This window comes from Mycteria americana, chromosome 10, assembly GCF_035582795.1.
Source record: "Mycteria americana isolate JAX WOST 10 ecotype Jacksonville Zoo and Gardens chromosome 10, USCA_MyAme_1.0, whole genome shotgun sequence".
Taxonomy (NCBI): Eukaryota; Metazoa; Chordata; class Aves; order Ciconiiformes; family Ciconiidae; genus Mycteria; species Mycteria americana.
Window position 1 is genome coordinate 11,724,201 of NC_134374.1, and position 27,216 is coordinate 11,751,416.

At 53.8% G+C, this 27,216-nt stretch overlaps 1 protein-coding gene across 1 annotated transcript; it reads left to right on the plus strand.

The window, feature by feature from the left end:
- On the plus strand, nt 1–27,211 carry LOC142415057 (Krueppel-like factor 5). Its single transcript, XM_075513034.1, has 5 exons — nt 1–165; nt 15,477–15,524; nt 18,616–19,519; nt 22,359–22,418; nt 25,842–27,211. The coding sequence occupies exons 1-5, from the start codon at nt 1–3 to the stop codon at nt 26,018–26,020; spliced, it is 1,356 nt and encodes a 451-aa protein (XP_075369149.1). The 3' UTR covers nt 26,021–27,211.
- Nucleotides 27,212–27,216: the final 5 nt, after the last annotated feature.

Sequence of the window (27,216 nt, forward strand, 5' to 3'; positions counted from 1 at the left end):
ATGAGCAGCGGGCTGGTGCTGCACACCCCGCTCCCCGAGGACACCTCGGCATTTACGCCGCTGAAGCCCGTCACCATGTCGGGGGAACCCAGCGAAGACGCCCCTGTCTTTGAGGACATCAAACCCCCCGCCCGGCCCCTGGAAAACCCGCCCGACCTGGCGCAGGTAAGGCGGAGGCCGGCGGTTTGCCGTGGGGCAGCGGGAAGGGGCCAGCTTCGCCCTCTCAGGTGCATGGAGGCTGCTAATGCCTCCTGCAAACGCAAGCGTGGATTTTGACTTAATTCTGCTTTGTTTTTCCGCTCTTTGCTAAAACACCTCCGTTGCTTTGTACGCTCGTGCTTCCCCCTCCGCCGGATTTTCTCTTGGGCGTGTTGGGTTTCATTTTTTTTTTTTTTTCCCCTCTTGCTTTTCTTCAAAATGCCCTGTCGCCCGTTTTGGGGGAGAGCCTGGGTTTCGCTCACTCCCCGCAGCCGGGGCTTGGTCCTTCTCCCCCGGTGCCAGCAGGTGAGGGGGTGCCGAGGGGCTCCGCACCGCCGCCGGCTCACTGGGAAGGACGCGGGCAACAGGATCGCTGCGTCTGTGCGTGATGGGGGGGGAACGGGAGGTTATTTTCTATTTTATTTTATTATATTTATTTTTTCCGCCGCCACGGCGGGGAAGGAATGCTCCTTGAAATTCCCCGTCAGCGTCCCCCCCCGCGCGCGCCAGAGATAAAGACCCGGATAAGCGGCTTTGGGGCGTAGCTGCACGCGTGCCCCTCTTGCACGCGTGCCCCTCTTGCACGCCCGTCCCTGTCCTGGGCCACGGCAGAAGCACGTTCAAGCCCTGCTGCCCACCCCAGGCAAGGGGGCAAGGCTCCTCGCTGGTGTTTTGGGTGATGGACCCCTCGTCCCACCATGAAGAGCCTTCAGCCGCTCTTCCTGGTGGGAAAGGGGGTGAGCCAGGCCTGCACCCACCCTGCTGCCACGACTTCGGCCCCTTTTCCCCCCGGAGGAATGGGGCGAGCTGGGGTGTGGGGTGCCCGGCACTGCCAGCGGCTAATGATTAACCCCGCACCCCGTGTCCCCAGCGCCATTTTGATCGGGGCGGGAGGGCAGCTCCGGCCCCTCGCTCCACGGCCGCTCCGCAGGGACCCCCTCATCCTGGCCGCCGTTTCTCTGGGGACCCCCGGGAGGGCATCCCCATGGTGGGCGGCTATGGTTCAGCACGGGGTAGGGGCTGGGGCTGTGTCTCCACTGCCCGCTTCCCCTCTCCCGGCGGCACTGATGCCCCAAGGGCCAGTTTTGTGGCTCCGTCCTTCAGAGGGAGGTGGCGAGATGAAGGCAGCGTCTCCATTGCCGTATTTCCATATGACGCCCTGGCGATCCGGCACCCACAGCGGCCGTGAGCGGTGGTCGTGGATGTGGGGGTCAAAATGGGGGGAGAGGGCCATGCAGCACCCTCCTCCTTCCCCTGCGGTGGTCCCGGCTCGGCGTCTCTCCCCATAACTCCGGGGCTGTCGTGCTCCTCCGTGCTGGGTTTGGGTGGGTTATCTGAAGTCGGAGGGTCGGGTGGTGGCTCTTCAGAAAGGTGTGGGTTATCTCTGGGGCCCATCCTCGGTGCGAAAGGGCGGCAGCTCCCTGTTTGCTCTGGGGGGAGAGCGAGGTTTGCTTTCTCTCCCCCTTCGTAACCCTGGCTGCCGGGTGGGATTAGGCAGCGGGGCTGGTGCTCGCCCCACACCTTGGCCGTGGCCGTGGGGGGCGGATGGGCAGCAGTGCCTCCTGGCTTTGGCCAGCCCCGTGCCACCTCTCATCCTCCTCGTGGGGGACGTCGGGATGCAGAGCCCACCCGTGGTTGGAAACACCTTCATCCCACGACACCATCCTTGCTGCCCGTCAGAGGGACGAGGGGTTTCTCACCCCGGTTCCGTCCCTGGGGCAATGCCACCCCACCGCCGGTTTGCTGTGGGGTGGAGGCAGCCAAGGGTGGGCCCTGGGGTGGCCGATCAGAGATGTCACCCCTTTGCCATAAGACCATGCTTTGAGGACAACGGGGTCCCTGGGGTGGAGGCTGGAAAACTGCAGGGCTGGAGCTGAGCACCAGCTCACCCGTGCTCCGGGCATCACCCGCTCAGCCCCCAACGGCCACGCCGGGACTTCTTTGCAAACCCACCCAAGGTGAAGCGTTATGGGTGGCAAAACCCTGACAGCCCAGGGCTGGACCCCACATCTCCCGGGGAGGAGTTTTCTGTGTGTTGGCCCCCTTTCTCTTAACGAATGCCAAAGGCTGTGGTGGTTGTAGAAGAGATGCTGAAGAAGCTGCCGTAGCTGGAGGGTGGAAAAGCTGGATGGCTGCACGTCTGGGAAACCCTTTGCTCCGGGAGGGTGTTTACCAGAGCAGTTTGACAAGACTTATGGAAAAGGCTGTGACCTGTCAGAGCTCCAGCACTGGCTATCGCCCACGGGGAATTTCCTGCTGCTCCAGCTCTCCTGACTTCTGTCTCGCTGATCTCCGGCAAAGAAAGGAGCAAACTCGCAGCTAATCTCTTTATCTTGCTGGCTGCAAAGTTGTGTGTCCCCCCGGCCCCAAATCGCTTTTCAAACAAGAGTGGAAGGTGGGAGCTATTTGCTGTCGAAAATTTTATTCAATCTGAGTCAAGTGGAAATAGATCCTTTGTGGAGTTTACGATTAGTTTTTCCCTTTTCTCTGCCTTTCCAGCTGCCCTGCCCCAAATTAAAAAACAAACAGAAAGAGAAAAGAGGAGAGAAAAGGGCTTGGGAGAGAAAAGCACTTTTCCTTTCTGATTTGAGTCAGATCGGCCAGAAAGAGAATTTTCCCCTTTAAATCTCAAGAGGCCGATGCTAGAAGGAAGGTAAAAAATAAAAATAAATGAAACCAAAAGCAAGGCATGACCAGGGAATCATTTCAGAAGAGGAGGAGACGTTCCCTTTGCGTGGCTGTCGGGTACCCCTGATGAGCAAGGGGGCTGGGGGAGCACCGGGGCCCATCTGCTGCTCCCACCTTGCTGCCCTTTGCTCTCCAGGTCTGATGAACCAGAGCAGCTCCCGGGCACCTCGTCGTTACCTGGGGCTGGGGAACCCTCCTGGGATCATCTGCTGCTTGTCAGATGGATGACTGTGTCCCTCTGGGCTGGGCTTGACCTCACGGTAGATGAGCTACCCCATTGCCAAGTCCTCTAAGCCACCCCATCCCTCTGGAGCCTCCTGGAGCCACCTGGGGCTTTATGGTCTCCCTTGGGTGCAAGTGTGGTCCTCAGCGGTGCAAGCCCCATCCCTGGGCAGACAGCTGCGGTGATGGAAAGTGAGATGGTGAGAACAGACCCGGGTTTTCATGATCCTGGAGATGTTTCTAGCAGGAAGATTTGCAGCATGGTCAGGAAGGAGATGGCACTTACCCTGCTGCCTGCCCAACACCTGCAGGACAGGAGCTGGCTCCTAATGGGCTTTCCTGCAGTTGTGAGGAGCACGAGGTGCTGGTGAGGTGGAAGGGGTGGCCCGTGCTCGTCTCCATGGTTGGGTTTGCTACAATTAAGAGGTGGGGAGAATGGGGGCTGTTGGGGGTGTCAGCCCTGCCACCGCCTGCCGGGTGCAATTGCCTGTCCTCAAGGATTCGGGGAAGGCAGTGCCTGTCTCAGTGGGTCATACCGGCCGTGAATTCAGAGCTGCTGTCTGATGCTGGGGGGTCACTTAGGTTTGCAAGTTGCAAAGTTGCAAGTTTGGGTTTGCGTTGAGCGAGGTCAGGACCCGGCGAAGATGTTGCTGGGAAGAGAGATGGACAAGAACCACAGCCTGTCCCCTGGTTTAACCCCTTGCCTACCTGTATCAGGAGCCCCAAGGGCAGTTGTGTTGAGGCTGGTGAGCACCCAGTGGAGACAGAGGCTGTCATGGGTGACGAGGAAGATCCTGGTGAGTGTGGCTGGGGATAGCCCCAAGCCAGCTCGTCCTTCATTGCCTCCCTTTCCTTGGGTGGGCTATGGTGCTGCAAGCTGAGAAGCGGTAGCAAACAGCTCCCCTTGTGTCCTCTAAGCCCAGTTCCTACCCCACAGGCAGTTTCTCACCCCTGTGCTTGGTGCACCTCCCTTCTGCCCTGCCCGAGGGCTGGGCGGGGGGCTCGCATAGGAAGAAAACAGCTCCAGCATCTGGGAGGTGCTTGAACAGATTAGATGGTATCAGGATGGTGCTGTTCCCCGAGAGCTTTTCCTGGAGCTTCAGGTCCTCAGTACCCTCAGTACCTCAGCAAAGGGCATTTCCCAGACGCTTTCAACGGAGTGGACATAGGTGCCGTGGTGTTCCTCTGACTTTATTCTGGCAGGGATCTTGCGTCCGGTATCACAGGAGAAGCCGGGCCAAGCATTTTCAGGTGTGCTCCAGCTTTCCGGACAATGCAGGAGCTGTTTCAATCCTGCTCTGTCCCTGCAGGGCCCTGTGTGCTGTGTCCTGCATCTCATGGATCTGAGTGCCTTTGGCCACATCCTTGCCATGAGCGTGGCTGCGCTGGGGTGATGACAAGATGGTGGCTCTCTCTTGGACCAGGGATGGGCTTTCCTGCTCCCCGGTGGTCCAGCATCTTGCACAGTCCAGTTGGAACCTGGGTGATGGATCTCGCTCATACAGGTGGTTTGCATTGGGGCGAGGAAGGAGTCCTGCTCCACTTTATGTATTAGTAGAGATGTAGAAGTCCACAGCACAGCTGTCAAGGAGCGATTCATTTCCTTGGGCTGTCAGGAGTTGCATGCAATGAATGAATTCAGCTTTTCTGCAGGGAAAGGGGAGATGGTAGCTTTGGAGTTTTGCTCTGGGCCTGTAATGAGATGTTGACAGCTTGTTGTGGCTGGGGGTACCTGAGCCCGGGCATCTTTCTGCAGTTTAATGTCACTCCTTGGATGGTCAGAGGGGACTGAAAATATTGTGTCCTCTCCCGGGGTCCTCCTTGTGCCCAGCACACTCAGGAGAAGAAGGTCATGCTGCTGAATGTGGCCCCAGGTATGGGGACACCACAGACACAAGCTCAACAGGGCAGTGTCTCTTTTCAAAGCTGTGCCCATGTTTGAGGACAGGCTTTGAGCTCGCGGTCTTGCAACGTGAAGGTATTCCCCTGCCTATCTCTGCCGGATCGTGACGGTGCAAGGGGACTACGCAGGCTTTGCACTGCCACGTGTCGGACCAGCCGTGATTCACAACCCTGGCAGGAGCCATGTGCTGCCTTTAGTCCTCACCCATCCTTTACTCCACCAGCTGAGCAAGGAGCTGAGCTCAGGCCTCTGCCAGGATCCCACATTTACAACTGTGCAAACAGGCGTGGAAATGGAGCAGGCTGGCGTGATCTGCCCAGGATTCAGAGACTCAGCCCCTTCTTCCTCTTTCTGAGCTGCTCGGGCCATGTAATGTGCTTTTGTGGGCAGTGTGAAGTCGCGGTTCTTCACTCCCTCTTGGGTGGCAGGGATGTTCTGCCCTCTGGGATCCTGCTGGCTTTGCAGAAGGGTTCAAAAGTGTCCATGCATTCCACAGAAGTGTGCAAAATGCTGTGCAAAATTCATTTTCAACGGGTGCCAGCAGCCTGTGCAGGCTCGAGGGGTGTGCAGAAACAGATTAGTGATACAGAGATGTCACGTTAAAGGCTGGGTTGGAGGAACGGGCTCACTTGATCTGTCTCGGCACAAGTCAAGATGGTGGCAGCTGGTGCGGCGGAGCCCTGCGTGGCCTCTGGCTAGAGGGATCTCAGGAGAGAGGGATCCTTTTAGGCTGTTTTGCTTTGGGATCAGCTGAAGCCTGATGCTTTCAGGACCAGCCCACAGATTTGCAAGCCTGATGAGCTTGCTGTCTGGCAGGTGTCTGCAGGGCCATGGGAAATTAAGCTAGAGTCCTCAGAAGGGATGAATTTGTCCCTCTACTCTTGCAGGAAGACCCTGAGGGGCAGTCCCCAGGCAGGATGCCTGCCTGCCGCAGCCCTGTGTCAGGGTGGTGGGCTCCCTGCAGATCAGATCCTGTTGTGGGAGCAGGTCCGAAGTCAGTGGGGAGCTTGCTACTGCTCAGCAGGCTTTGGACAAAACCGGTGTTACCAGTGAGCCAAAGACCGGGAAATCTGGGGGATCTCAGCCACCGTGTTTGTTATTTTATTTTTCTTAATCCCCCAAACCCACGCAGACTTCCCCGTGTGTGTGCGGGTGCGCACGCAAGCGCTGCTGGAAGCAGACGAGGCGTAGGATGAAACGGCTTGGCCGAACTTTGAGCTCGTTGGAGCACAATGGCTTTGTCCGGGTGGTACAAAGGCTGATTGTTCTGCCTGGGGGAAGTTTGGCTCGGCAAGGTGGGGAGCGAGAGAAAGGGACAGCGCCGAGAGAAAGAAAAAGATTACAGGTGTGCTGTTCCTTTTCCTCCTGCGCAGCCCTCGCTGGAACCTGTTTTCCACTTGCCGACATGGGAGAGGTTGCAAATTAGCGAGAAAAGCATGTTGTTGGGTTGGTTTTTTTTTTTTTTTGAACACTGAAAAGGCAGGTATTTAAGGGAGGAAATGAGCAGGGGACACCGACTCCATAATAAATGCAACGGATTTCCCTTTATCGCTCTTCCTGAATAGTCTGTGGGAAGCAAACACAGTCATCTGAAATTACTCACGAAGGTCTAGGGTAGTGCATTTCTGGCCGGTGCATCATCAACTGTGAATTTTCCCCTCTCAAACCTGTTTGGTCAGCTACCTACGCTATTTTGTTCTCGTTCCCTGGTCCAGTGAGTTCTTTTATCTAACCCATCCACTGCAAATAATCACACTTACGACCGTCTTGTTAGCTGAGCCCCTTGATTAGAATATTTGCTTTTCTTGTGCTCCATTGGTGAATTACATGAGTCACAGGGTACCGTTGGTGTTTGGGGATTGGATAACTAATGTTTACAATTCAGATGTTCTCAGAACTTGAGCTAGCATGAAAACTCTCAAAAAACCCCCATGGGCTGTTTACCACATCAAAGAGGTTCAGCCCCTTCCAAGCTCAGATTGAAACTCAAACAAAGAATCTTTCATTAAGTTCAGAAATGCTCGGAGAATTCTTTGAAAATTATTATTTTTTAATTTTTTTTTAATGTGATGGGGACCTTCACGTTTCCACCAAGGACAGGATTTGCAAGTATTAAAATGCATGTAATTGACCTTGCTCTTTGTAGTATTTCCAGTACAAGCAGGAGAAGAGAATGGCAAGAAATTGGTCCCAGTATAGCTGGTCCAAAAACACAGGTACTTATCACTTGCAGGAGAAAAGAATATTATCCATCCCTTATCACGTCCATCACATCTAAGGCAACTTGTTTCATGAATCTGAACCCATCCTGGAGAGGGCAGAGATATGTGGGTACCTACTCACCAGCCAATCCAGCCCATCATTTTAATGCTGCCTGTACAACTTCATCATTTTCCATTTTGCTGCTCCTCAAGGACAGTTTAGGGAGCTGAACCCAGGAGTGGCTGAATATATTCAAATGAAAATCCTTCTCGCAATGAATAGAAGGTTTGATGGTGTTCTCTAAAATGTGGAAATGACCCAAGTTTGTTACACTGAACGGAAAAATTGGGGCATCTCCCCTTCCCAACTGATCATTCAAAATGCTGTTGTTTTAGGACATAACGTTTCCTTCTGAGCAACTTTCAATATTTGGTGTTTTTGTGGTTCTGCGTCGTGCTTTTGGGAGAACTCAAAATCATTAGCTTGGCTGACTGTTTGACATCACCTCTGGGACACGATGAGTGTCATAGGGCCCGCGTTTCCCAGGGGCTGGCAAACCCCAGGCTCCAAAATGCTCTGGCTGGAGCTTCTCCAGGGCTCAGCGCCTTCTCCACGGGAACCGTCAATTGCGGGTTATCGGCCTGTGCCATAATCGGTTGCCCTTCATTACCAGCAATTGACAATTCACTTCTATAAAGGGAAAATGTGGAAAGAGAGGGTTTAAGCTGAGGGAACGGATCTTGAGGAAACTCTTTGAGGCTTTCTGCTCTCAGGCTAACAGAAGGACCCTCCTAGCCGCACAGATGCTAGGAAATACATAGGGTAGCATGCATGGCAGAAGGGGCTGCAGCAGGCGGACCTGCTCCAACGTCCCCCTCGGTCCCTGATTCCGGCAGTATCTTCTTGGCCTTGTACTGTGCCAGGTACTGTGCAAGCCTGGAAGAAAGAAGTTGGCCTAAAGACCTACTCACTCAAACACAATGTTTTCACCTGCCTTAAGGTTTGTTTTGTTTTGTTTTGCTAACTGGTTTGGTGAGGAAGTTGAGGGCCACAAGGACGGTGGGATTTGCTGTCCGCATGTGAAACCTGACCTTACTTTTCCCAGACGTGCCTTGCCTGGGGTATTGGGTCTGCCTTGCGCGTTGTACTGGGAAGAACAGACTTTTTGGCCTGTTTTATCGCTTGCTGAATGCCAGGAGGACTTCACAAGCCCCAGCAAGCAGCGGATGATTCACTCTGCCTTTGTCAGACCCTGCCCTGGGAATGTGCTGCTTTTCTTCTGATCGGAGGAGGTGAGGTGATGAGTGTGAGCTTTTAGATGGTTTGAGTGAGGCAGAATGAATCCCACCCATAACCCAGCTGGGGAAGCTCCCGATGAGCTCTAACAGCCTCTCCCATGTCACACTCAGTTCAGGCCCCGTGGCACGGATGTGTAACCAGAGGGGAGCTGGAAGGCTCAAGGACAAGCCCAGTGTCCTGTGGCCATGCAATAGCTAGAAACAGGTGGATAAATTTGTCCAGGTCATCCTGGGGAATGGTGACATCTGAGAGCCTCCATCTGCTCAGATCCAGGGGAGAGGGTGTGCTGGAACAGAGGCTGCAACTGAGGAGAAATGGAGCTGCAGGTGGGCCTGCTTCTAGTGATGGCACCAGCAGGGGCTGCACGGCTACCCAAATTCAACTTTTGATTGTATGCATGCATAAACCAGGGGAACGCTTGAGTTCCTGCATGTTTTGGCTGGGGCTGAAGTAGCTCCAAGCCTCCTGATCTTCCAGGAGTTGAAATAACATTAGATCGTTTCATCTTTCCAGAAAAAAACATCCCAATGGCTGTACCAGCTCACACCAAAAGTCTACCCAGCTCAGCCTCCCGCCTCCAACAGTGGGTGCCCACTTAGCTTGATGGGAAACCTCCAGTTGGCTTTGATGGGCTTGACCCCAGCCTTTGCTGAGCAAGAGCAGCTTAGAAATAGAAAGCTGCATATGAAGGCACGACTCCCTTAAGTCCTCATGTCCTCCCCTCCCACACTTTAAGAGAGCTGCCCTTCTGCTGGGGCAGAGCAGGGAGCAACGGGTGAGGAGAGAGGGCTGTCCCCGTTTCCCCACCTGCCTTCAGGCTCCATCCAGTGCCGAGGCTGTGTGTGGTAGGTCTGCAAAAGGCAAAACCAGCGTGGAGATACTCTAATGTCAACCTGGGACCCACCACCCCAGTCTAGACCCGCCTAAGGCCAGAGGGGCTGACTGGCCACTCTGTTCAGTAAGGCCAGAGATGGTGCAGCTGGGACAGAGCTTTCTCCAAGCTCAGTTCCTCCAAGGTCTACCCTGCTAGTTATTTTTCAGTCCATTCATGGCTTTATTTTTTCTGCTTGCTCTCCTAAAGCCCGCTAGAGCCTGGCTGCTCCAAACAGCTCCTCTTCCAGGCACTTGACCTTGGAGTTGGATGAGGGTGTTTTTCCTGGTTTCTTTGGCCTTTGGGGTTGCTGACTGTAGTGGCATGATTTCTGTGATAAATAACCAAGGTAGATTGCCTTTGAGTGAGTCTTTATCAGTTGTCGGAGGAAAGGAATAGCAAACAGAGTCAGCAAGTCTGGTGGAAATGTTGCTGCCTACTGGCTCAGCCAGAGGCCAGCCAACCTCCCAGCTGCCCACATCTGCCTTGTGGTGACTCTTGGCCTCAAGGAAATTCCTTGTTTCTGAGAGGTGATAATTACCTTGGGTAGTCCAAACACAAGGGCAGAAAAGAATACCAGAATAACCCTCCAGAGCAGTGTGGCTCAGCTCCTGGGCCATCATCCATGAGCTGCTGGCAGAAACCTGGAGAAAGGGTTTCTCTTTGTGGCCTTGTGCTGCTCCAGGAGCTGCTCTTGCAAGTGGAAAGGTGTGAAAGCTTCAAGATGGAAAGCTCCAAGATGGAAAGATTATCCCAGAGGTGGGATAATCACCTCTGGCAGTCTCCTCCATGGACTCCAGAGAGAGCTTGCACAGAGACTTCAGCTTAGATGCTCACTTTCCAGGTAGCCAAAGGCCGTGAAGATGAATCTTGCCCCGCTGCATGTAACGCAGCTGAATGCTCCGAGGGCAGCACTAGTTTCTTGGAGTTGCTCCTAACCTCTCTGAGATACAGCAAGCAGAGGAGTCCACCCCAGGCCTTCTGCAGGCCAGCACCCACCTACCTAAGCACAGAGTTCGGCTCTGCTGCCTGCAACGGTGCTTTCCTATTTACAGCAGCCACACATTTGGCCCTGTGTGTACTTGAAAGGAAGAGCCCCCGGGGTTTCTTTGCTAATCCCGTTTTGCAGAGAGTTCCAGAAGACTTGAGGAACAAACAGAAAATAACGTCGATCGAGGTCAATATCAAAACCAAATGATCAGAGAAACAAATATTTACTCAGGTCAATATTTAACTAGGAGACAATAAATGCTGATATTGAACCAAATCTGTATATAAATACAGTCTATTTATAACGTGTCCCTTTAAAGGGGTACTGCCAGGTACTTGCCATGGTTTTTGATTGATGATTATCCTCCCCATTGTTTGCCGATTCCCTTGGAGGCTGGAGTTTCACGCAGGTGCATGTATGAGAAAGAGGCTGTACTGCGTAATCCCAGGGCCCGGACAACAGGCGCAACGGTTGTCCCACGCATGCCTGTGCTCGGGGAGGGTCCCTCGCCCCGAGGAGGGGCCCCCTTGCACCTGGAGCGGGTGCTCTGCCGTTCCTCCATCCCTCGAACCCCCACGTCACGGGGTTGTGCTGCTGGCTGTGACCTGCACGGGCCAAGCTGGCGTTTTGCTTGCACCCCTCTCCCGAAAACTCTTTGCGCCAGTGGCCGAGCACAGCGTTGCGGCTGGGGCTGGCTGTGAGCAAGAGCCTGCGACCCAGCTGGGAAGGGGGAAAGCGGGTTTGATGCCTCCCAGCATTGCAGAGCAGGATGGCGGGGCTGCAGCCAGGCAGGGGCTAGCGCAGGGCTCGAAGCTGCCAAGTACTGAAGAAACTCCCCCCCCTTCCGAGTCCTTTCCCCCCTAACCGCTCCCTCTGCCAACTTTACAAGCTCATTGCCTGTTTAGCAAACATTGATTTCTCTCCTTGTTCTCTGCTGCTGCCCGTGTGGTGACAACATCTGATGTTTCTATGGCGGTTTGTTATTTATCAACTTCAGATTAGAAAGCGTTTAATCATGGGAAATACACGTCCCGCCTCCTGCCTCGACAGCCTGCAGTGCCTAGCGCTCTTCTAACGATGCTCATGGTTAATCGCTGGCAAAATGGCACGGTTGGCTCAAGCGACGTTTTTTTTTTCTGCGTCCTCCCAAGAAATGTTTGTCTTGGACTCTGTGTGTATTGATCGATGTCCTGATAACACTTCACCCTGCCTTTGACGATATCTGAAAGAGGGATAGAGGTCTCTGAGGCAGGAGGTTCCTGCAGGATTTATGAAAATTGGCAGATGGTAGAGGGGAAAGACTCATGTCAGTGCCTATTAGCCACAGGAGAATCCACTCTGGAGGAAGCTGGGGGAAGCAGGGCTTCATTGTCTGCTTTCTCCATCGAGCAACTGGCTTGCAGGGCTGGGTTTTTACTGATTTCACAGTGCTGGGTGCTTCACCACATACACCTCTTTCAGAGGCTGCTGAGGTTATCTTGCCCTCCAGGGAATTTGGGTCGCCAGGTCCCAGGTTCGGATGTGCCAGTGCTGAGTGTAACCCGGTCCTGCTGGTCCAGTGACACAAACTGGTGTCCAATGGCCTCGTCTGGAGTGGACGAAGTGCTCGTTTGAACCCCTTTCCTTTTCCTGCTTCTTTTTTTTTGGCTTTCTTTTCTCTGGCAAGTTGAAAAGACCCTCCTTCGTGGCCAGAAATAGATACTATGACTTTGATGGGAAAACACGACAGGAGTTCAGTGCTTTTATTGTATGAAAGGCTATTCTTACTGGCTTTCCCTTCCTGGCCAAACCAAAGATCCCAGTTTGGACACCTCTAAACTCACAGAAGTTTTGCTGATGTCTGCTTTGCCTGTATTTCCCCTTTGCTCACTTTTTGCCTGAGCTAGTGACCTATGACTCCTATGATGGCTGCTGGAGCCCCGGTCAATGCAGTTGGTGGAGTCTGGGGTGTGCCCGCCTCCAGACCTTGTATCTCATCCTCGTCTCCGGTGACTGCAATGATGGCATTGCTAGTGACCACAGGGGAAACTGGGCCACTGAACCCTCGAAAGACCTAGTGGCTCTTCAGCTAGAAGGTCCTGGAGTCTTTCTCCATCAAGTCACGGTGGGTATCTCTGTTGCAGTATTGAGATGAACTGAGCTCCCTGGCTATGTGATAAGTTCAGTCCTTCTCAAAAAGGCAAGAAAATAGTTAATTCCCTGCCTGTGGCTGGCAGACAGGGAGGAAGGGATGGGCTGAATGTTCCAGGTCATTGCTGTCTCATGTGAGCCCACCACAGTGTCCTCAGCTGCCCTCTCTGGAGCCGCCCCAGGCAGGGCTGCAGCCTGTCACCAGGAGCCACTGGGGCTGGCCGAGGAGTCTGCAGAGACCCAGCAGCTATGGGGTTTCCTGCTGGTGGGGCCCGCTTTGCCCTCAGTTGCTTCCTTTGTATTTGTGCTGCTTACCATGGCAGGTCTGGAATGCAGATGGCTGGCAGAGCAGAGGGTTTTCTTGGTCTCCTGGTGTGGTTGACCCCAAAATGAGGGATCCGGCAGCTGGACCACCACTTGCAGGCTCAAGCATTACCTGCAAAGGAGCTTAGCTGAAGGATGCAGGTGCTTCTGAAGCTGTTTCTTCCAGTTGATGGGGGTGATGGGACACAGCTTTCAATCCCAAAAGCCCGGTAGCTCTGACCTGGAGATTTCATGTTTAAGCATCTCCTCATGCTTCCAGGCATGAAGACCACGTGGAGACCAGTGGCTCTCCGGGGATGGCAGCTCTCAGCATTCCCAGCCTGTTTGGCACCTCTCAAGGCCATATGGTTCTGTGGTCTATCATGGCCTCCCAAGGAATATCCTCTGTTTAGATGCAACTCCCAGAATATGAACACCCCAAAAATGGGAAAACTGAGACCATTGAGTTGGTTTTGCTGGTTTTCTGTGAGAAAGAGGGAAGCCTGGGCTGGTTTCTAGCCCTTGGTGGTCTGCAGCCCTGACCAGCCTGACAATGTGTGCATGACCCCAAACTGGGAGGGCAAGAAAAGGCTTTACCACAATCTTGTTGAACTGGAGAAATGGTAGAGGTTAGGGTGAAACCTAGGGGTTGTGGAAGACAAAATGGGCACGCTGGAAGCAAGCAGGCAGCAGCAGCTGCAAGAGAAGGATGTGGAATGAGAATGGGCACAGGCTGACACTGAACCCACAGAAGGCCGATAAATACTGTTTTGGGATTTGGAGATAACTCTTCCCCTTAACTTGGTGCTGGAGGACTGTAGCCTATTTCGGGCACTGACCTTGGAGAAAGGGTCTGGGTGAGAGATGTGAGAAGAGCCCTCAGCCCTCTGTGGAAAGCTGGGGGGAATCAAGGCAAGAGAAGAGAGGCGTGCAGGACATTTGCCAGCACGCTGTAGCGCATACGGGGAATGATAAAGGAGATTTAAGTCCTGGCAAAGTCTTTCCACCTTGGAGATTGCTAAGCACAGGCATGGGCTAGCTGAAGGCAAACTGCAGAGAAGGTCCCTGGGGACCCCACTGCCAGGGGTCCTGTGCCTGAGGAGGTGGGATTCCCCCAAGTCCTCTGTAGGAGCCTGGCAGTGGTGTGATGCTGAAAGCTTCACCTCAGAGGGGCTGGATCTAGCTTGCGGTGCTGCCACAGTTCTGCCCGGAAGCATGGTTCGTCCGAGCCCTGGTGGCATGGCTGCGGCTCTTCCTGGGGAAAGCTTCTCATATCCTTGCTCTTGCAGATGCCATGGCCCATGGCATGGGGAGCCTGTTAGACGTTGGGCAGAGGAGTTGTGCCTGAGGCCCAGGGCATGCAGCTGAGCATGGGGTCTCCTGGCTAGCACAGCACCTCGTGGTGGGTGCCATTTCCAGGGAAGGGGGGCCGGGGCTTGGCACAGCCCCAGCCCCCCAGCTCTGCACCAAAAAAACCCCCCTCATGCGCATGACTTGAGTTGAGTGAGTGTTGCGGGCTCAGCTCTTGACGCCTGCTCCGGTGGTTTCCAGCCTGTTCCCAGGACACAGCACAAACATTTCTGCCTACCCTAAGGTAGCCTTTGTAGATGGGAGCCCCATGGGAACTGGGAGAACTTACTGGTTTGACTGGGCTGGAAATCTCTGAAGGTCTTTGCGCCATGCCTCAAAGCCTCCTCTGGAAAGCTCTGTATTTCTCAGCTCTCTTTTCTTTCCCCGTGAGAAGCCCAGAGTTCACCAAACCTTGCAGCCAGGCCGAGCTGCTGCCCAGATTCACCAAGAGGCCGTCCTCCTTGGGCAAGCTCCAAACGCCGCGGCAGATCCCTCTCTGCCTCTCGGTGAGGATTAAGACATAAAAACAGAGAGTGGCTATGTGAGCTGGGAAGCGAGTCCCTGCTCATCCCCGCAGCGGGCTGCTCTGTCCCTCCTCCCACCCCCCTCCGGGATAGGTGATGTTAAACAGGAAAGAAAGACCAAAAAAAAAAAAAAAAAAAGGAATCCCTGTTAGTGAACAGAGGGAAGAGGGTGTCAAGGCACAGCCGGCTCCGCTCTCACCTCTGGACAGGAGGAAAATGGAGGTCATCCCTGTGCAGCCTGGGCGTGCTGAGCCCTTGCCTCCTCTTCCTGCGGCCTCCGAACCCCCGTCCCTGTTTCTGCAGGAGAAGCCTGGGTTTGGGGGGCCTGCGGGAGGCGGGCGGCATCCCCTGTGCCATGGCCCCGGGGCGGGGGGCCGAGGGGGTCCTCCACCAGGCCCGGGCAGCCAGGACACGAACATGGCTGCCGCCCAGCCCTCCCCGCAGCGGGGCTGGCCACGCCCACAAAGGGGCATCGCTCCGCCCCCTCGCCGCCGGTCCTCCCGGCCTGCAGGTGGCGACACAGAGGCAGGGGCTGCTCTGGCCTCCTGCTGCCTCCCGACCGATGGCAACTGTCGTCCGCCATGTCGGGGGGTGCCGGGCGGGAGGAGGCGCTGGTGATGGCGGCGGGGACCTGCCCGCTGACGGGGTGGGCAGCTTGAGGCCCTGGGGGCTGTGAGGGGCCGGGGAGGGGGGCGGTGAGGCCCGACATGGCCGGGGGTGGTTGGGGAGGCCTGTGGGGGGCGGCTGGGTCCCGGGGGAGACCGCCCCACTAACCCAGCCCTGTCTGCCCCACAGCTGCACCCTATGAGGATGGAACAGCGGATGCCGCCGCTCATTCTCGAGGTGAAGCGCTTTCCTCATTCCTCCCTCTGCATGCTTCTGCCCCCTTGGTGAGAGGTACCGCTAAAGCCCCTACGAGATTGAGCTGGGACTTCACCCCACCCACCCAGCCCCAGCGCGGGCCAGCCAGATCCACTGGCGAGGACATGGCGGCACCTCCGCTCCCTCCTTCCACCCCCGCTTCCTCCCCGCTGCATTCCTCCCGCTCATGGTGTCTCCATCTGTGCAAAGCCACCCGGGCGCCCGTGTAGCTATCTCCTTCGTGGCTTGTGTGTCTCCATTAACTGGATCCCCACCGATCGTGAAAGGAGCCGTGAGTGACAGCCAGATAGAGACACCTGCACTGGGGACACTTGAGCTGGATCCCACCCAGACACGTCAGCACTTAGTCATCCCAGTTGTGCTGACCGTGGGCGGAGGAGTTGGTTTTGGGTTGAGCTTGGGAAATGGCTTGGTATTAGGTGTCAGCACCCAGCGCGAGCAGTGCTGGAGTGGACTAGGGTTGCTAGGCGTTTCTGGGCCACAAACAAGCAAAGTGCCCCTTTCTCCCTCTTCGAAGGACGCTGGGGCCCTCGGGGTCGTGTGGGACCTGTGACACAATCAGCAGCATTATGACAGTCTGGATTCCAGCAGGGTGGGGCCCTCACCGTCCCAGTCCTGCACGCACCAGTGGGGCTGCAGCTTCGGACAGGGCTGGTAGCCTTTCCTGTCCGGTGAAAGCCCATCGCTTTTGCTCTGCTGACCAGCTGCCCCTTAACACCTTTCCCCAGGACGCTGGGGCTGTTCAGGATCAGAAGTGGATTTATCAGGCTTTAATGGAATGACAGGAAGAAGACTTTGCTCTGCAGGTAGGGGTGGTTATGAGGGAAAAGGAGGCTGGGAGACACTGAACGTGGGGGCAGGCAGCGGACAGGAGGACTCTGGCTGAGAATGCAGGTTTTGGATCTGAAATTAGGGCCCTCCATGCCTTTCTACATTTAATATACCTGCCTGGTCACCTGCCATATAAGGACCCACTGGAGTTGTGGGGGGGAGACCTTCCCTTGGGAACTGAAGGTGAGAAAGTTAAGTGCCAGAGATAAGGGAAGTGTAGAAGTAAATGGCATCCAACACCTTCCCCCTGCCCCCACTCCTGGCAAGTGGGTCATTTCATTGCTCAGGTATGTACGGCATTCGGGGCCTCTGGTACTACCTAGAGCAAGCTGACTCCCAAGGGTAACAGTAATATGCCAGTGTGGGTGCACAGGGCAGGAGCACGCAGGGTTCAGCTCCAAAGCTTTGGCGTGGTTCTCCCTCGGGCAGGAACCCAAGCTGGACTCTGCCGGGGGGAGCGGAGAGGAAATCAGGATTTTAGACCAGTCTGCAAGGACTGAGTTGAGGGTCTCTGATTCTCTTCCCTGCCTCCTGCTGAAGCCTTAATTTTAGGGTATGTCTGAGCACAGGTTTCCTCACCGGAGCACGGAGGGGGGTGTTGGTGGAGGCAGCGCTGTGTTGAGCAGAGGTGGTTAGATGAGGATGTGACACACAGTGAGCTCGTAGTGCCAACACATAGCTTCCTTTAATGAGGGCAGGGACTTTTCAGGGCCTGCACATTCAATGAGGACGGAGAGGATTTACAGCACAGTGTGTACACACACCAGCGCAGTGAGCGCAGCGTAGAAAACATAGTCCCAATGCAGTGTGCTTGGTTCCAGTGCAGCGTAGCACTTCCAAGTCCAGCTGCTCGGAGCTTCTAGCCGTGTAGAAGAGGGTATATTTGTGGCACATACCTGTATTTGGGTGGAAGCCAGCTTACCCATGCGTTGCCAGTATGGCTTGCAGAGGTGCAAAGGCTCTGAATTAGCTGGAAGCACAGGTGACATGTTTCGCTGGAAAGGGCGAGGAAATCTCTTGGGTCCCGTCCAGCTTTGTTAAGAGCAATGAAGTTGCAGCAGGGATGACTTTGGCCCATTGCACTCCAGTGACATAGTTCAGAGCTATAAAACCCTCGGCTCAAGCGTGCAGGGTGTGGGGCGAGATCAGCTTGCTCTCCTGAAGTGTGCTGTAGGCTCTGCCAGGGAAACCTGGTGGTTTTGCCAGCTCCTCTACATATGAATGAGTCTACGAGGGCTTTGCAATGAGCTTGACACATGGATAACCACATAATTAAATGCTGTAGCTTTCTAGAAGAGCATTAGTGCTGGTATCTGTAACCACAAAGAGCAGAACTTGAGTCATCAAATGCCAGGGGATGAATTTCCTAGCGGATTGCTCCATCAGGTTGCTGAATTATTGGGCCTGGATCCAGTGGGATGCCGCATCAGATGTGAACCAGGAGGGGAAGAACCCTGGCAAGCGGTGATTGTCTGAGCTAGAGGTCCTATTAGCTTGGAGGACCCAAACTTGTAAAAACAGCTCTACAAAACTAGAACTAAACCAAAGGTTAGGTGAGGGCTGAGTCACTTTACCAAGACAAGACAGTAATAGTATGCCTGGCAGCTTCCATTTTAGGCTCACAGTGCACTGAGTTAGTGGCAACGTCGCTTAGATTTCTAGGGCTATAGTCCAAATTATTCTCAATTAATTAAAGATAACTGTCCTAGAATATTCTCACTTAATTAAAGATATTGTCCTAGAATAAAATGCAATACATCCCAGGCTGTCGAGGTTAAAGGAGACCAGAGTCAACGTGTCTAATTTGGGCTGCAGATCCAACGTGCTCAAAGTGTGAGGCTGACAGGAGCAGGGTTTCTGATTTCATCCTGTTTCTAGTGTTAAATTCTATTGTTTGTGTGACCAAAGCTTTGTACCTAAAGCTTGGCTCTTCTTTATCAGGCTATATTTCTCTCATAACTGCACCCTCTGCCTAGCTTATCCTTTGTTATCAGCGCAGATGGGTAGGAGGGAAGTGGGCCAGAGGACAGTGATTCACTCCTGGGGAGTCTGTGGCTGAGTCAGCGACTGAAGCTAATCACCTCAGCCTGTGACTCCTGGGCTGTTCTTGCTGCTCTCTCGATTTCTTGCTAGCTTAAGTACTTGTTGAACACTGGACTCCCACCACCAGTGTGTCAAGGTCACTCTTCACAAGTTCTCTTGTCTGTATTTTTTGCCATAGTCACGGTCTGAGATGGATAAGTACCTTTCAAACGAGGTGCCACCCATCCCAATGATACCAGACAAGAAGTACCGCCGGGAGAGTGCCTCAGTGGTGGATGAGTTCTTCTCCACAGAGAAGCCCACTTCTACGCCGTACAGCGTGAACATCAACGTGATTCTGCCAGACACGACGCACCTGCGCACTGGACTTTACCGGCCACCCAAACCCATGACGCCATTCCCACAGATCAAAACAGAGCCTGGCACCAGCTTCGCCCAGCCCTGCTCTTCTGCCTCTGGCTCCACACAGACCCTGCCTGACTTCACCAGTGTCTTCAGCATGCCCCAGTCAGTGGCAGTGAACAACATCTTCATCAAGCAGGAGATGCCCTCTGAGATCCCCTTATCCACCAATCCACAGCAATCCCAGCTTTACCAGATGCCTCTTGGCAACGGAAGCGCTGACATTCCCACTCTGACATCCTCCTCCAACAGCACCACAGCCATCAACAGTCTCAGTGGTGTCACCATGTCCACAGGTAACACCATGTCCAGTGTGGTCCACAGACCTGTCCAGCCAGGAGGGCCGGTTAAGCAGTACCCACACGTCTCCCAGGGACAGGGAAACTTCAATATCTCAGGGCAGTTCTACGCTGTTCCAGGGGTGAACCTGCCCCCTTCACCCCCCAACTCACAGCCTGGCAGCCCAGAAAATCAACCCGAGCTCATCAACACCATCTCTCCCCCGCCATCCTATGAAGCCACTTTTGGACTGAAGTTGGTCCAGTCATCCCAGGTCCCCTCAGTCCCCAATGGCCTTGGGACCCTCTCCCAAGGGCACATTGTCATGCAGCCCCCCAAATACAACAGACGCAACAACCCTGAGCTGGAGAAAAGGAGAATCCATCACTGCAATTACCCAGGTATGCTCATGGTTGATGTACTGGCTTGGCACTGGGGGGGGACCTCTTCTTGACACACTGAGGCTGGGGGCTACCTTGCGCCTCTGCGGGAGTTTAATCTGAAATCACTTTGTCTGCATGACGAAGGGAGCTATGGAGCTGGGTGGAGAGCCCCAGGGAAGTGGGGTTCCTACCACCACCAAGGGAGTAGAAGAGGTCGATGCTGCCTGCGTTAGCCGATGCCTTTTCTCTCCCCTTCCCTTTCCTCTTTGCACTCTGGCAAAAGCAAGCCTGACTCGGAGAGGCAGAGAGCTCCTGCAAAGCACAGGGATGCTCCTGGAAATCTGCTGCCTTAGCTGCCCCGTTCCCTCTGGTCTTGCCTAACCTTGAGCAGCCGCATGCTCTCCGCAGGTGAAACCATGCTGGCTTTCTCACTGACCTTTCCTTTCCCACTCTCCCATAACAAGTGGCAAACCATCGATTAATTTCCATAAGCCGCCTTTATGGTCTTTCTCTGTAGCCCCAGTTCTCTTCTTCCAAAGAGACAATGAGCTGACTATCTCTGCGTCATATCCTTCGGTGGCTTCATGTACTGCATCAGGATGGTGTGGAAAGGCATTTCGGGGTCATGATCAGCCCAGAGCTGAAGCTGTTCCCTGTGTGTCACCGCACTGCAGGAGCATGTCCATCTAAAGACCTGTAATGCCTTGGCAGGAGGAGATCTTGCAGGGTTTCCTGCACTGTGCACAGAGAGCTTGTGGGACTCACGGCTGCAAACTCTCATTCACGCCGTGCGGGAGAGAAGCAATCGTGTCCCTAGTGAGAAACCCCAGTGACACCAGCGTGAGGGCTTGAAAATCACCAGTCCTTGTGCAGGGACACACACCTCCCACTTCCTGGGCTGAGCCCCAGCCGTCGAGCTGTTGGGGATTAGCAAATGGTTTTCCCATGGGGGTGTGTGAACTGGGAAAGTAATTTCCTAACTGCCTCCTGCAAGATTTATGTGCTCTTTCTGTGGTAGAAGAGTGGCTGTAGTAGGTCAGCCCAGAGGCCTGTCTAGCCCAGATCCTGCCTCCAGCAGCGACCTGAGGAAGTATATAAGAATAGGATATGTTTAGAGAGATCTGTTTGTGCTTACACCTTCCCACCCTCTGGCAACCTGCAGATTAGGGAGTTTCTGAGCCAGAAGCTGCACCCATGTTCTTGTGGTTAACAGCTTGTGCTGAATTTTTTACCTTCTGGAGGTCACGGTGGGAGACAGATTAAGGGTGTAAGCGGACCACTGCTCTGAGACAGACCTCTCCGCTCTTGTCAGAACTGGTCAGAGCAAGAGTCTCATCCTGCAGGATGCATTGCCAAGGCAAAGCTCACCTGTTTTCGGCAGGATTTTGGCCTGCATAGGAAGGCAGGAACGCATCTGTGGTGCAAAAAAACCCCCAAACAATCTGCGCTGAATAAACACTGGGTGGCTCGGTAGTGCGTACGTGGAGAGATGGGGGGGGCTGCTTCTAATCCTTCACACTGAGGTTCAGCTGGGGGTGAAACCAGTCGGGACTGATGGCGGGGCAGGAGGTCTTACTGATGTGGTCTGCATGAGGAAGCAACAGGAGGCATGCCGAATTCACACTGGTAACTGGATGAACAGGGGAGACCTGTTTGCAAAGCCCCGATCCAAGTTTCCAGGTGCTGGCCCCAGCACTTTTTCCTCTGCGTGCTCATGGGGAAATGAAGCTCGGCCGTGCCCTGCTCTGGCTTCTCTGTGCTGCTCCCTCTGGGTTCGGAAACTGCTCTGGGTGCTGGGCTGGCTTTGTTTCTGTGCCCAGCAGGGAGGCAGCCCTTGGTCTCATGCATACTCATCTCTCTCTCCTGAGCGTGAGGGACCTCCGAGGCTTCAGAACATCAGAAGCAAAATTGAACGGGGTCACCACCCCTTATCCCTCCTGCCATGGCGAGGGGAAGGGCAGGTAGCTGCTCCTGCACCTCCTGAGCAGGACAGGACGGAGAGCTGATCTCGTGCAAGAGGTTTCTTTAGGCTGTGTGGAAACACTGGAACGAAAAATATGACTGTTGCTTATGCAGGTCATAAAAATTGGAATTCATATTTTAATATACTTGTCAAAACACAATGAAGCAGGGCCATAAAGGCAGCATGAGAAGCTTTTCTAAACTTTATCTAACTGAAATGAGGAACTAGCAATGATTCATTTTGAGACGCCTGGTGTTGAAACTTTTGGCAAAGTCACGGTGTTTCTCTTAAGAGCCTTTCTTTGATTAAACCTGTTGTTGCTGATCTTCTGAAAAAACTTCCCACTGGCTTTATTCTGGATCCTGAAAGCCAAGCTGCGGCTCCACAGTGTACCTGGCGTTCCCTGCTTCCTGGAACATTTTCACCACATCTGCTGGGGCTGGGACTATTACAAAATACATCTTCCCCCTAGCCTTGCGGTAGTGATATCAGTGTCGTCTGGAAGCCAGAAGGACAAACGGCAGGCAGCACAAAGCCAGCAGCTAACGGTGGTGAATGTAATGTTTTCATCCTGCCTCGAAGACCTGGTTGAGGAAGGGGGGGATTTGAAAGTCTGTGCCTGACTCTTCCCCCCTGCCGCTAATTCCCAGCACAATGCCCATGGGGGTCAGGATTGTGTGGCAAAAGATGGAGTGTTGTAAAGGTCTGTCTGTCTTGGAGAACAAATGCTCTTTAGTTACTGCTGAAACAAAATGGGTATACCCAGGCTTATTTGCATAGTTACCCAGAGTGCTTTTCAGGCCTGCTCTGTCCCTAACCTCAAATATAAATGTTGTGGCTTTGTTTGAGCAAGGGCCCCTTTCTCACAGGGAAGTTGTGTCTTTTCTTTTGCAGGTTGCTCAAAAGTTTATACCAAGAGCTCCCACCTGAAGGCACATCAGAGGACTCACACAGGTAAGAGCACCACATCACCGGGCAGCTCCGCCAGCCTACGCTTCTTATACTGTGCCTGTTAATGGCGGTGATAGTGTAGCTGAGTTGATTACCTTAATCTAGGGTGGTTATTGGGGTAAGGAGCGCAGTTAAGTCTATCGATGTTAATGTTAAAAAAAGTCCAATGGTTCCACTGGTTTATAGTGACTGTACACTGCTGTGTGCACTTGCTTGCCTTCTGCAGGGATGGTCTAGAATTTAGGAGAACTCTTGGAGGCTCTGGAGTCGCTGGATCAGGAGGAGGAGCTGCCCCCAAAACCTCTATCACTCTGAGCTCTTCCTTTGAGATCTCCCAAAATCCTAGCCAGGTCTGATCCTGCTTAGCCTACAGAAAGATTGCGTAAAGGCATGTGGTGCATATATATGACCTCTGAGGAGACAAGGGCTGTCCCTTTTGTGTCAAGTGCCCCTGTGGTTCCCAAGGAGAGGAAGGAACCCCTCGTATCTCCTTGTGTACCAGCCACACAGACCGCTCGCGCCCAGTGCTTGTCCCCTTAGCAGCTGCCAGTGGTGTATCACTGGAGCTGCCGAATACACGTACAGAAGGGCTCCGAATACACACACAGAAGGGCTGTGCCCTCATTCCCGAGGGCGAAGGTGCCGTGGGCTGCCCTCGCTGCTGTAAGCAGGGTCACTAGCACAGAGGAGCTCCCACCAGTCCCACCACAGCCAACTTCCCCAGGGTAAACCTAGCTCAGTGGCACTTGTGCATTCAAGCACAGGTCTTCTCATTAAAGCATTTATTATACCTGAAACTTTATCAGATCCCCAGGTAGTCCAGGAACCATCAGTGCCCTCATAAATCTCTTTTATAGAAGGGCTGATCTTTACTGAAAGCAATTAAGCTGGCCCAGAGTTCACTTTTCTTTTTTATTAACAACGAACAAAACCCATCCTGAGGCTGGGAATCAGTTCTTGCACTTGGCTCTGTTCCGTTTTCATCTTATCAGTCCTTCGAACAAGCCAGCAAAGAATTTTTCTTTGTGCATGAGGTACAATATTTTTTTGGCAGGGCCTGGGTAGGAACAGGCTGGAGAACAACACGGAAGGGGTGGAAGAAAGGCACAGGAAGGACATTGTCCCAGCTCCGAGAGCTGGGTGGTGATAAGCATTTGTCACAACAGCAGTCTGTATTCAGGGCTACACTAGGGCTCTCGCTTTAAAATTAAATATCTCTTTTCCCCTTCCGTTCGGAGCCCGGGTCTTAGCTCTGTGCCCAGAGAGGCGACCATCCGAGACGTACTGCCCTTACCAGTCACAATATAAAGATGTATCCAGGCAAATGGGTGGTTTTTGAACCCAATAAAATGCAGTCATTTTTCCAGGTTTCCCAGTAACTGGGCTGGAAATCCAAGTGCGTTTGCCTCCTCCCACTTCACTTCCTGTAAGAGGGAAGGACAGAGAGGCGAAGGAGGATGTGACCTGAGTAGTCAAGAAAACTGGTGGTGGTGTGGGGCAGGTAAAAAGAAGGGAATCCAAAACAGAGAGCCATACGCAGGCAGGCTCAGGGTGTCTGCGTCCAATTTTTGAAGCCTCATGTTTTGCTTTTGGGGCCTCAGCCTCGCTGAGCACGGCACCGGAGCTGCAACGGCAGGGCCCGTCCCAACTCCTGCTAGCTAAGTACGCTCGATGCCACTTCAGCGCCATCACTTGAAGGGTTAATAACACCCTTTCTCTCGATTGCTCGCCTGATGGCAGCTGGGCTGGGAAGTACATGATCTCTAAGATCTTTTCTTGTGGTTTGCCCGTTGCTATGGGCTGGGCTGTATTCATCTCCTGGAGACACCATTCATTTCCTGGGTGCCATTGTGAGATTAAATATATAACCTGGTGGCTGCTCACCCGCCTCCCGGGGGCTGCGAATGCCAGTTTGGGTCCTTTGTTTGAGCTTGCCCTGCCGTGCTGTCCTGGGAGATGGAGCCAGCTCGTGGGACAATGGAAAGCATTTTGTTTCTATCCTGGAGATCAACCTGTTATTGTTTGAAACTAAAGGGCCTTGGTAGGGTTGACCCAGCCAGGTGACCTGGCTGGGACAATGTCTGTGGCTGCACAGTGCAAATCCCACCTTTGTCTTAGCATGCTAACGCAAACCCGGAGATCCCCGGCGTGCCGTAAAACATGCAGCGTGCTGCTTGTAAATTGACTTTAAGTTCTCTATTTACCTGAGCCATAAAAATTACACCTCTCTCCTCCTCATGGTGCAGAGCCCAGGGGCTTTTTGGGGAGCAGGATGTGGTCTTGGTGCCCTGTCTCCTCCAGGTTCACGTGTCTGTGCTTTCATATTTTGTCTGGTGTGCGCAAGACACTGTAGATCTTGCTGTGGCTGAATGTTTTCTGTTTCCTGGCCAAATACACCGCCTGCCTAGCACACGGGCTGCGGGGAGGAACAGCCGTTCACTGGGAAACATGTCAGAGCACGACACACATGCCTGTGCATGCATGCTGCATGTGTACGTGCGTTCATGCCGCGATGGTGCGCTCAGCAATTGGCTGATGAAATGGTAAATATTTGAGGTCGGGAAAGTCAGCACATTCCCTGAACTCTGCCTGCTTGTTCAGGCTGTTAAGAGCGAGGGCTAATATTTGAGAGCACCACACCCATGCGTGGAGAGGGCTGCAGCCAGGGTTCAGCTCCGCAACCTGGGCACGCAGGGAGTTGGAAGCGGGCACGGGCTTTTCCAGCCCAGTTCCCAGCTGGCTGAGAGGTGGCACAATTTAATTGATTTCAGTTTGGGAATAGGTGTGTATGGGTGGGAGGGGGGAGAGGGCAGAGGCATTACGTCACCCAAATGCTCTGAAGAAAACACAATGTTTTGTGTACAGAGAGCTGCTGCAGGGCTGAACTTTGAGGCGGAGAGCGTTAGATGGTGGTTTCAAAGATGTGAGGCTTTGAGGAGAATTTATATGGCATAATCCCCTTCTTCCTCCTGATGCCCCCCACACCTGTATGAGCAGGAACACCTTCCATAGGAATTTTTGGCTTTTTAGTTAAACAAAAAAAAGAACTCAGAAATTTTTTTAGCCAGAAATGCTCTAAAACCCAGCAGGAACTTGAACAGCACTAGAAACCAAGCCTAGAAAGCAAAGCGGGGGTCGGGGGGGCACATGGACCAGACCTGGTTACTGCAGCTCAGCAGTTTATGGTCCCTTGGTGGCTATGGGCTGTGTACAGCAAGCGAACCCTGGTAGCGTAAAGCATCAGCGTGGCCACGAGCCCTGTTGTGCAGCGGGGCAGCCCTGGGTGCCCTCCAGGCCCTCCCAAGGAGGACGGGCATCTCTGAGAGGACGGGGTGGGTGTTTGGGAGGCCGGGCAGATGCATGGCTGCGTAGGCTCTTGCGTGGCGGTGCAGTGCTGTGCCTGTGACCTGTGGCTCTTCCCCGCAGGTGAGAAGCCCTATAAATGCACTTGGGAAGGCTGCGACTGGCGCTTTGCCCGCTCCGACGAGCTGACCCGGCACTACCGGAAGCACACGGGTGCCAAGCCCTTCAAGTGCCTAGCCTGCGGCCGGTGCTTCTCCCGCTCCGACCATCTGGCTCTCCACATGAAGCGGCACCAGAACTAGGAGCCGCCTTCTTTTGCCACTTCTCCAAGAGCAGCTGAAACTCTTTTCTGTTCTGAGGGGCCTCTCCTCTTCTCGTACGTAGGAACAAACCCATGCTGTGATCAACCGGCAGGGCAGGGGTGGCGGGCAAGCCCTCTCTGCAAGCCCTGTCCCCAACTGTTTCTGGTTTTAAAAGAAATCTCATTAAAAAAAGAGTTATAATTACAGACTGATCTCATGACGAGGCTCCTGGCAGCACTGGGGCGATGGACCTTGGATTCCAAAGGGCTTTATTCCAGCAAACCTGCTATTTATTTGCCACTCAGGAGCAACTGTCCTTCGTGTCTCAAGCTCTTTGGGATTTTTTTTTACCCCTTTCAGGACGGTGCCTTCGGTGAGCCCGGGGAGGGCTGTGACGGGTTGGCAGCCTGGCTGTGCGCGAGAGGTCTCACTTCAAACAGTCGGTGCAATCCTCTTGGACTGCCCCACGGCGTGGCCGTGGATGTGGCACCTCTGACGTGCGGGAACAGGAGCACGTGCCCAGGGCTGTTTGGGTTGACAATCCCAGTCTCTGTGGGGGCATAGAAGAAAGGGCCTATGACATACTCACCTGACGTGCCTTCAAGCAAGGGACAGCACAAAAGCAGATGACAAAAGCCATCATCTGTGTCCTGTTGAGCCTGCCTGTGGTTTCCTGGCAGCCAGCTCACTCAGGGCTGTGAATATCTGCCCTGCTTGGCCAGGTTTTTTGGTTGTGTCCTTAGCATTTCTGCTTCCAAGACGAATTTTGACTTCAGGTGTCTCTGGGACAGCTAGTGTGGGTCTTGAAGCCACCCAGGGGACTGAAAAAAAGCCACTGATAAAGCTCTGGTTTCCCAGAATACACTGTGCCTTTCTCCAAAAAGCACTGGGCAGGCTCTGCTCACGCCTTCAACATGCACAGAAGGAATCAGTCATTGCCAATCACACCGGTCTTTTGCTGTTGCCATTTCATCACGTTCAGACAGAAAAGAAAAAAAGAAAAAAGCATCTTTGAAACAAATTCCAATAAATCCTACTGTTCAGATTGTAATCATGTTACCTACCTCACAGGTTCAACGCCTTGGGTGCCGTAAGGCACCTTCCCTCTTCTTCCGTGGCGTGCCGTGACGCGTGGGGCACATCAGCCATTCTTCAAAGTCTACAGGGGGTTAAACTTAGGCAGAAAAAGAACCAGG

What these genes read in the sequence shown, in the direction of transcription:
- LOC142415057 (XM_075513034.1), top strand. Translation starts at nt 1, where the DNA reads ATGAGCAGCGGGCTGGTGCTGCACACCCCGCTCCCCGAGGACACCTCG. An exon ending in ACCCGCCCGACCTGGCGCAG is followed by an intron (nt 166 to 15,476) that starts GTAAGGCGGAGG and finishes TCTGCCCCACAG; the next exon opens with CTGCACCCTATGAGGATGGA. An exon ending in CCATCACTGCAATTACCCAG is followed by an intron (nt 19,520 to 22,358) that starts GTATGCTCATGG and finishes TTTCTTTTGCAG; the next exon opens with GTTGCTCAAAAGTTTATACC.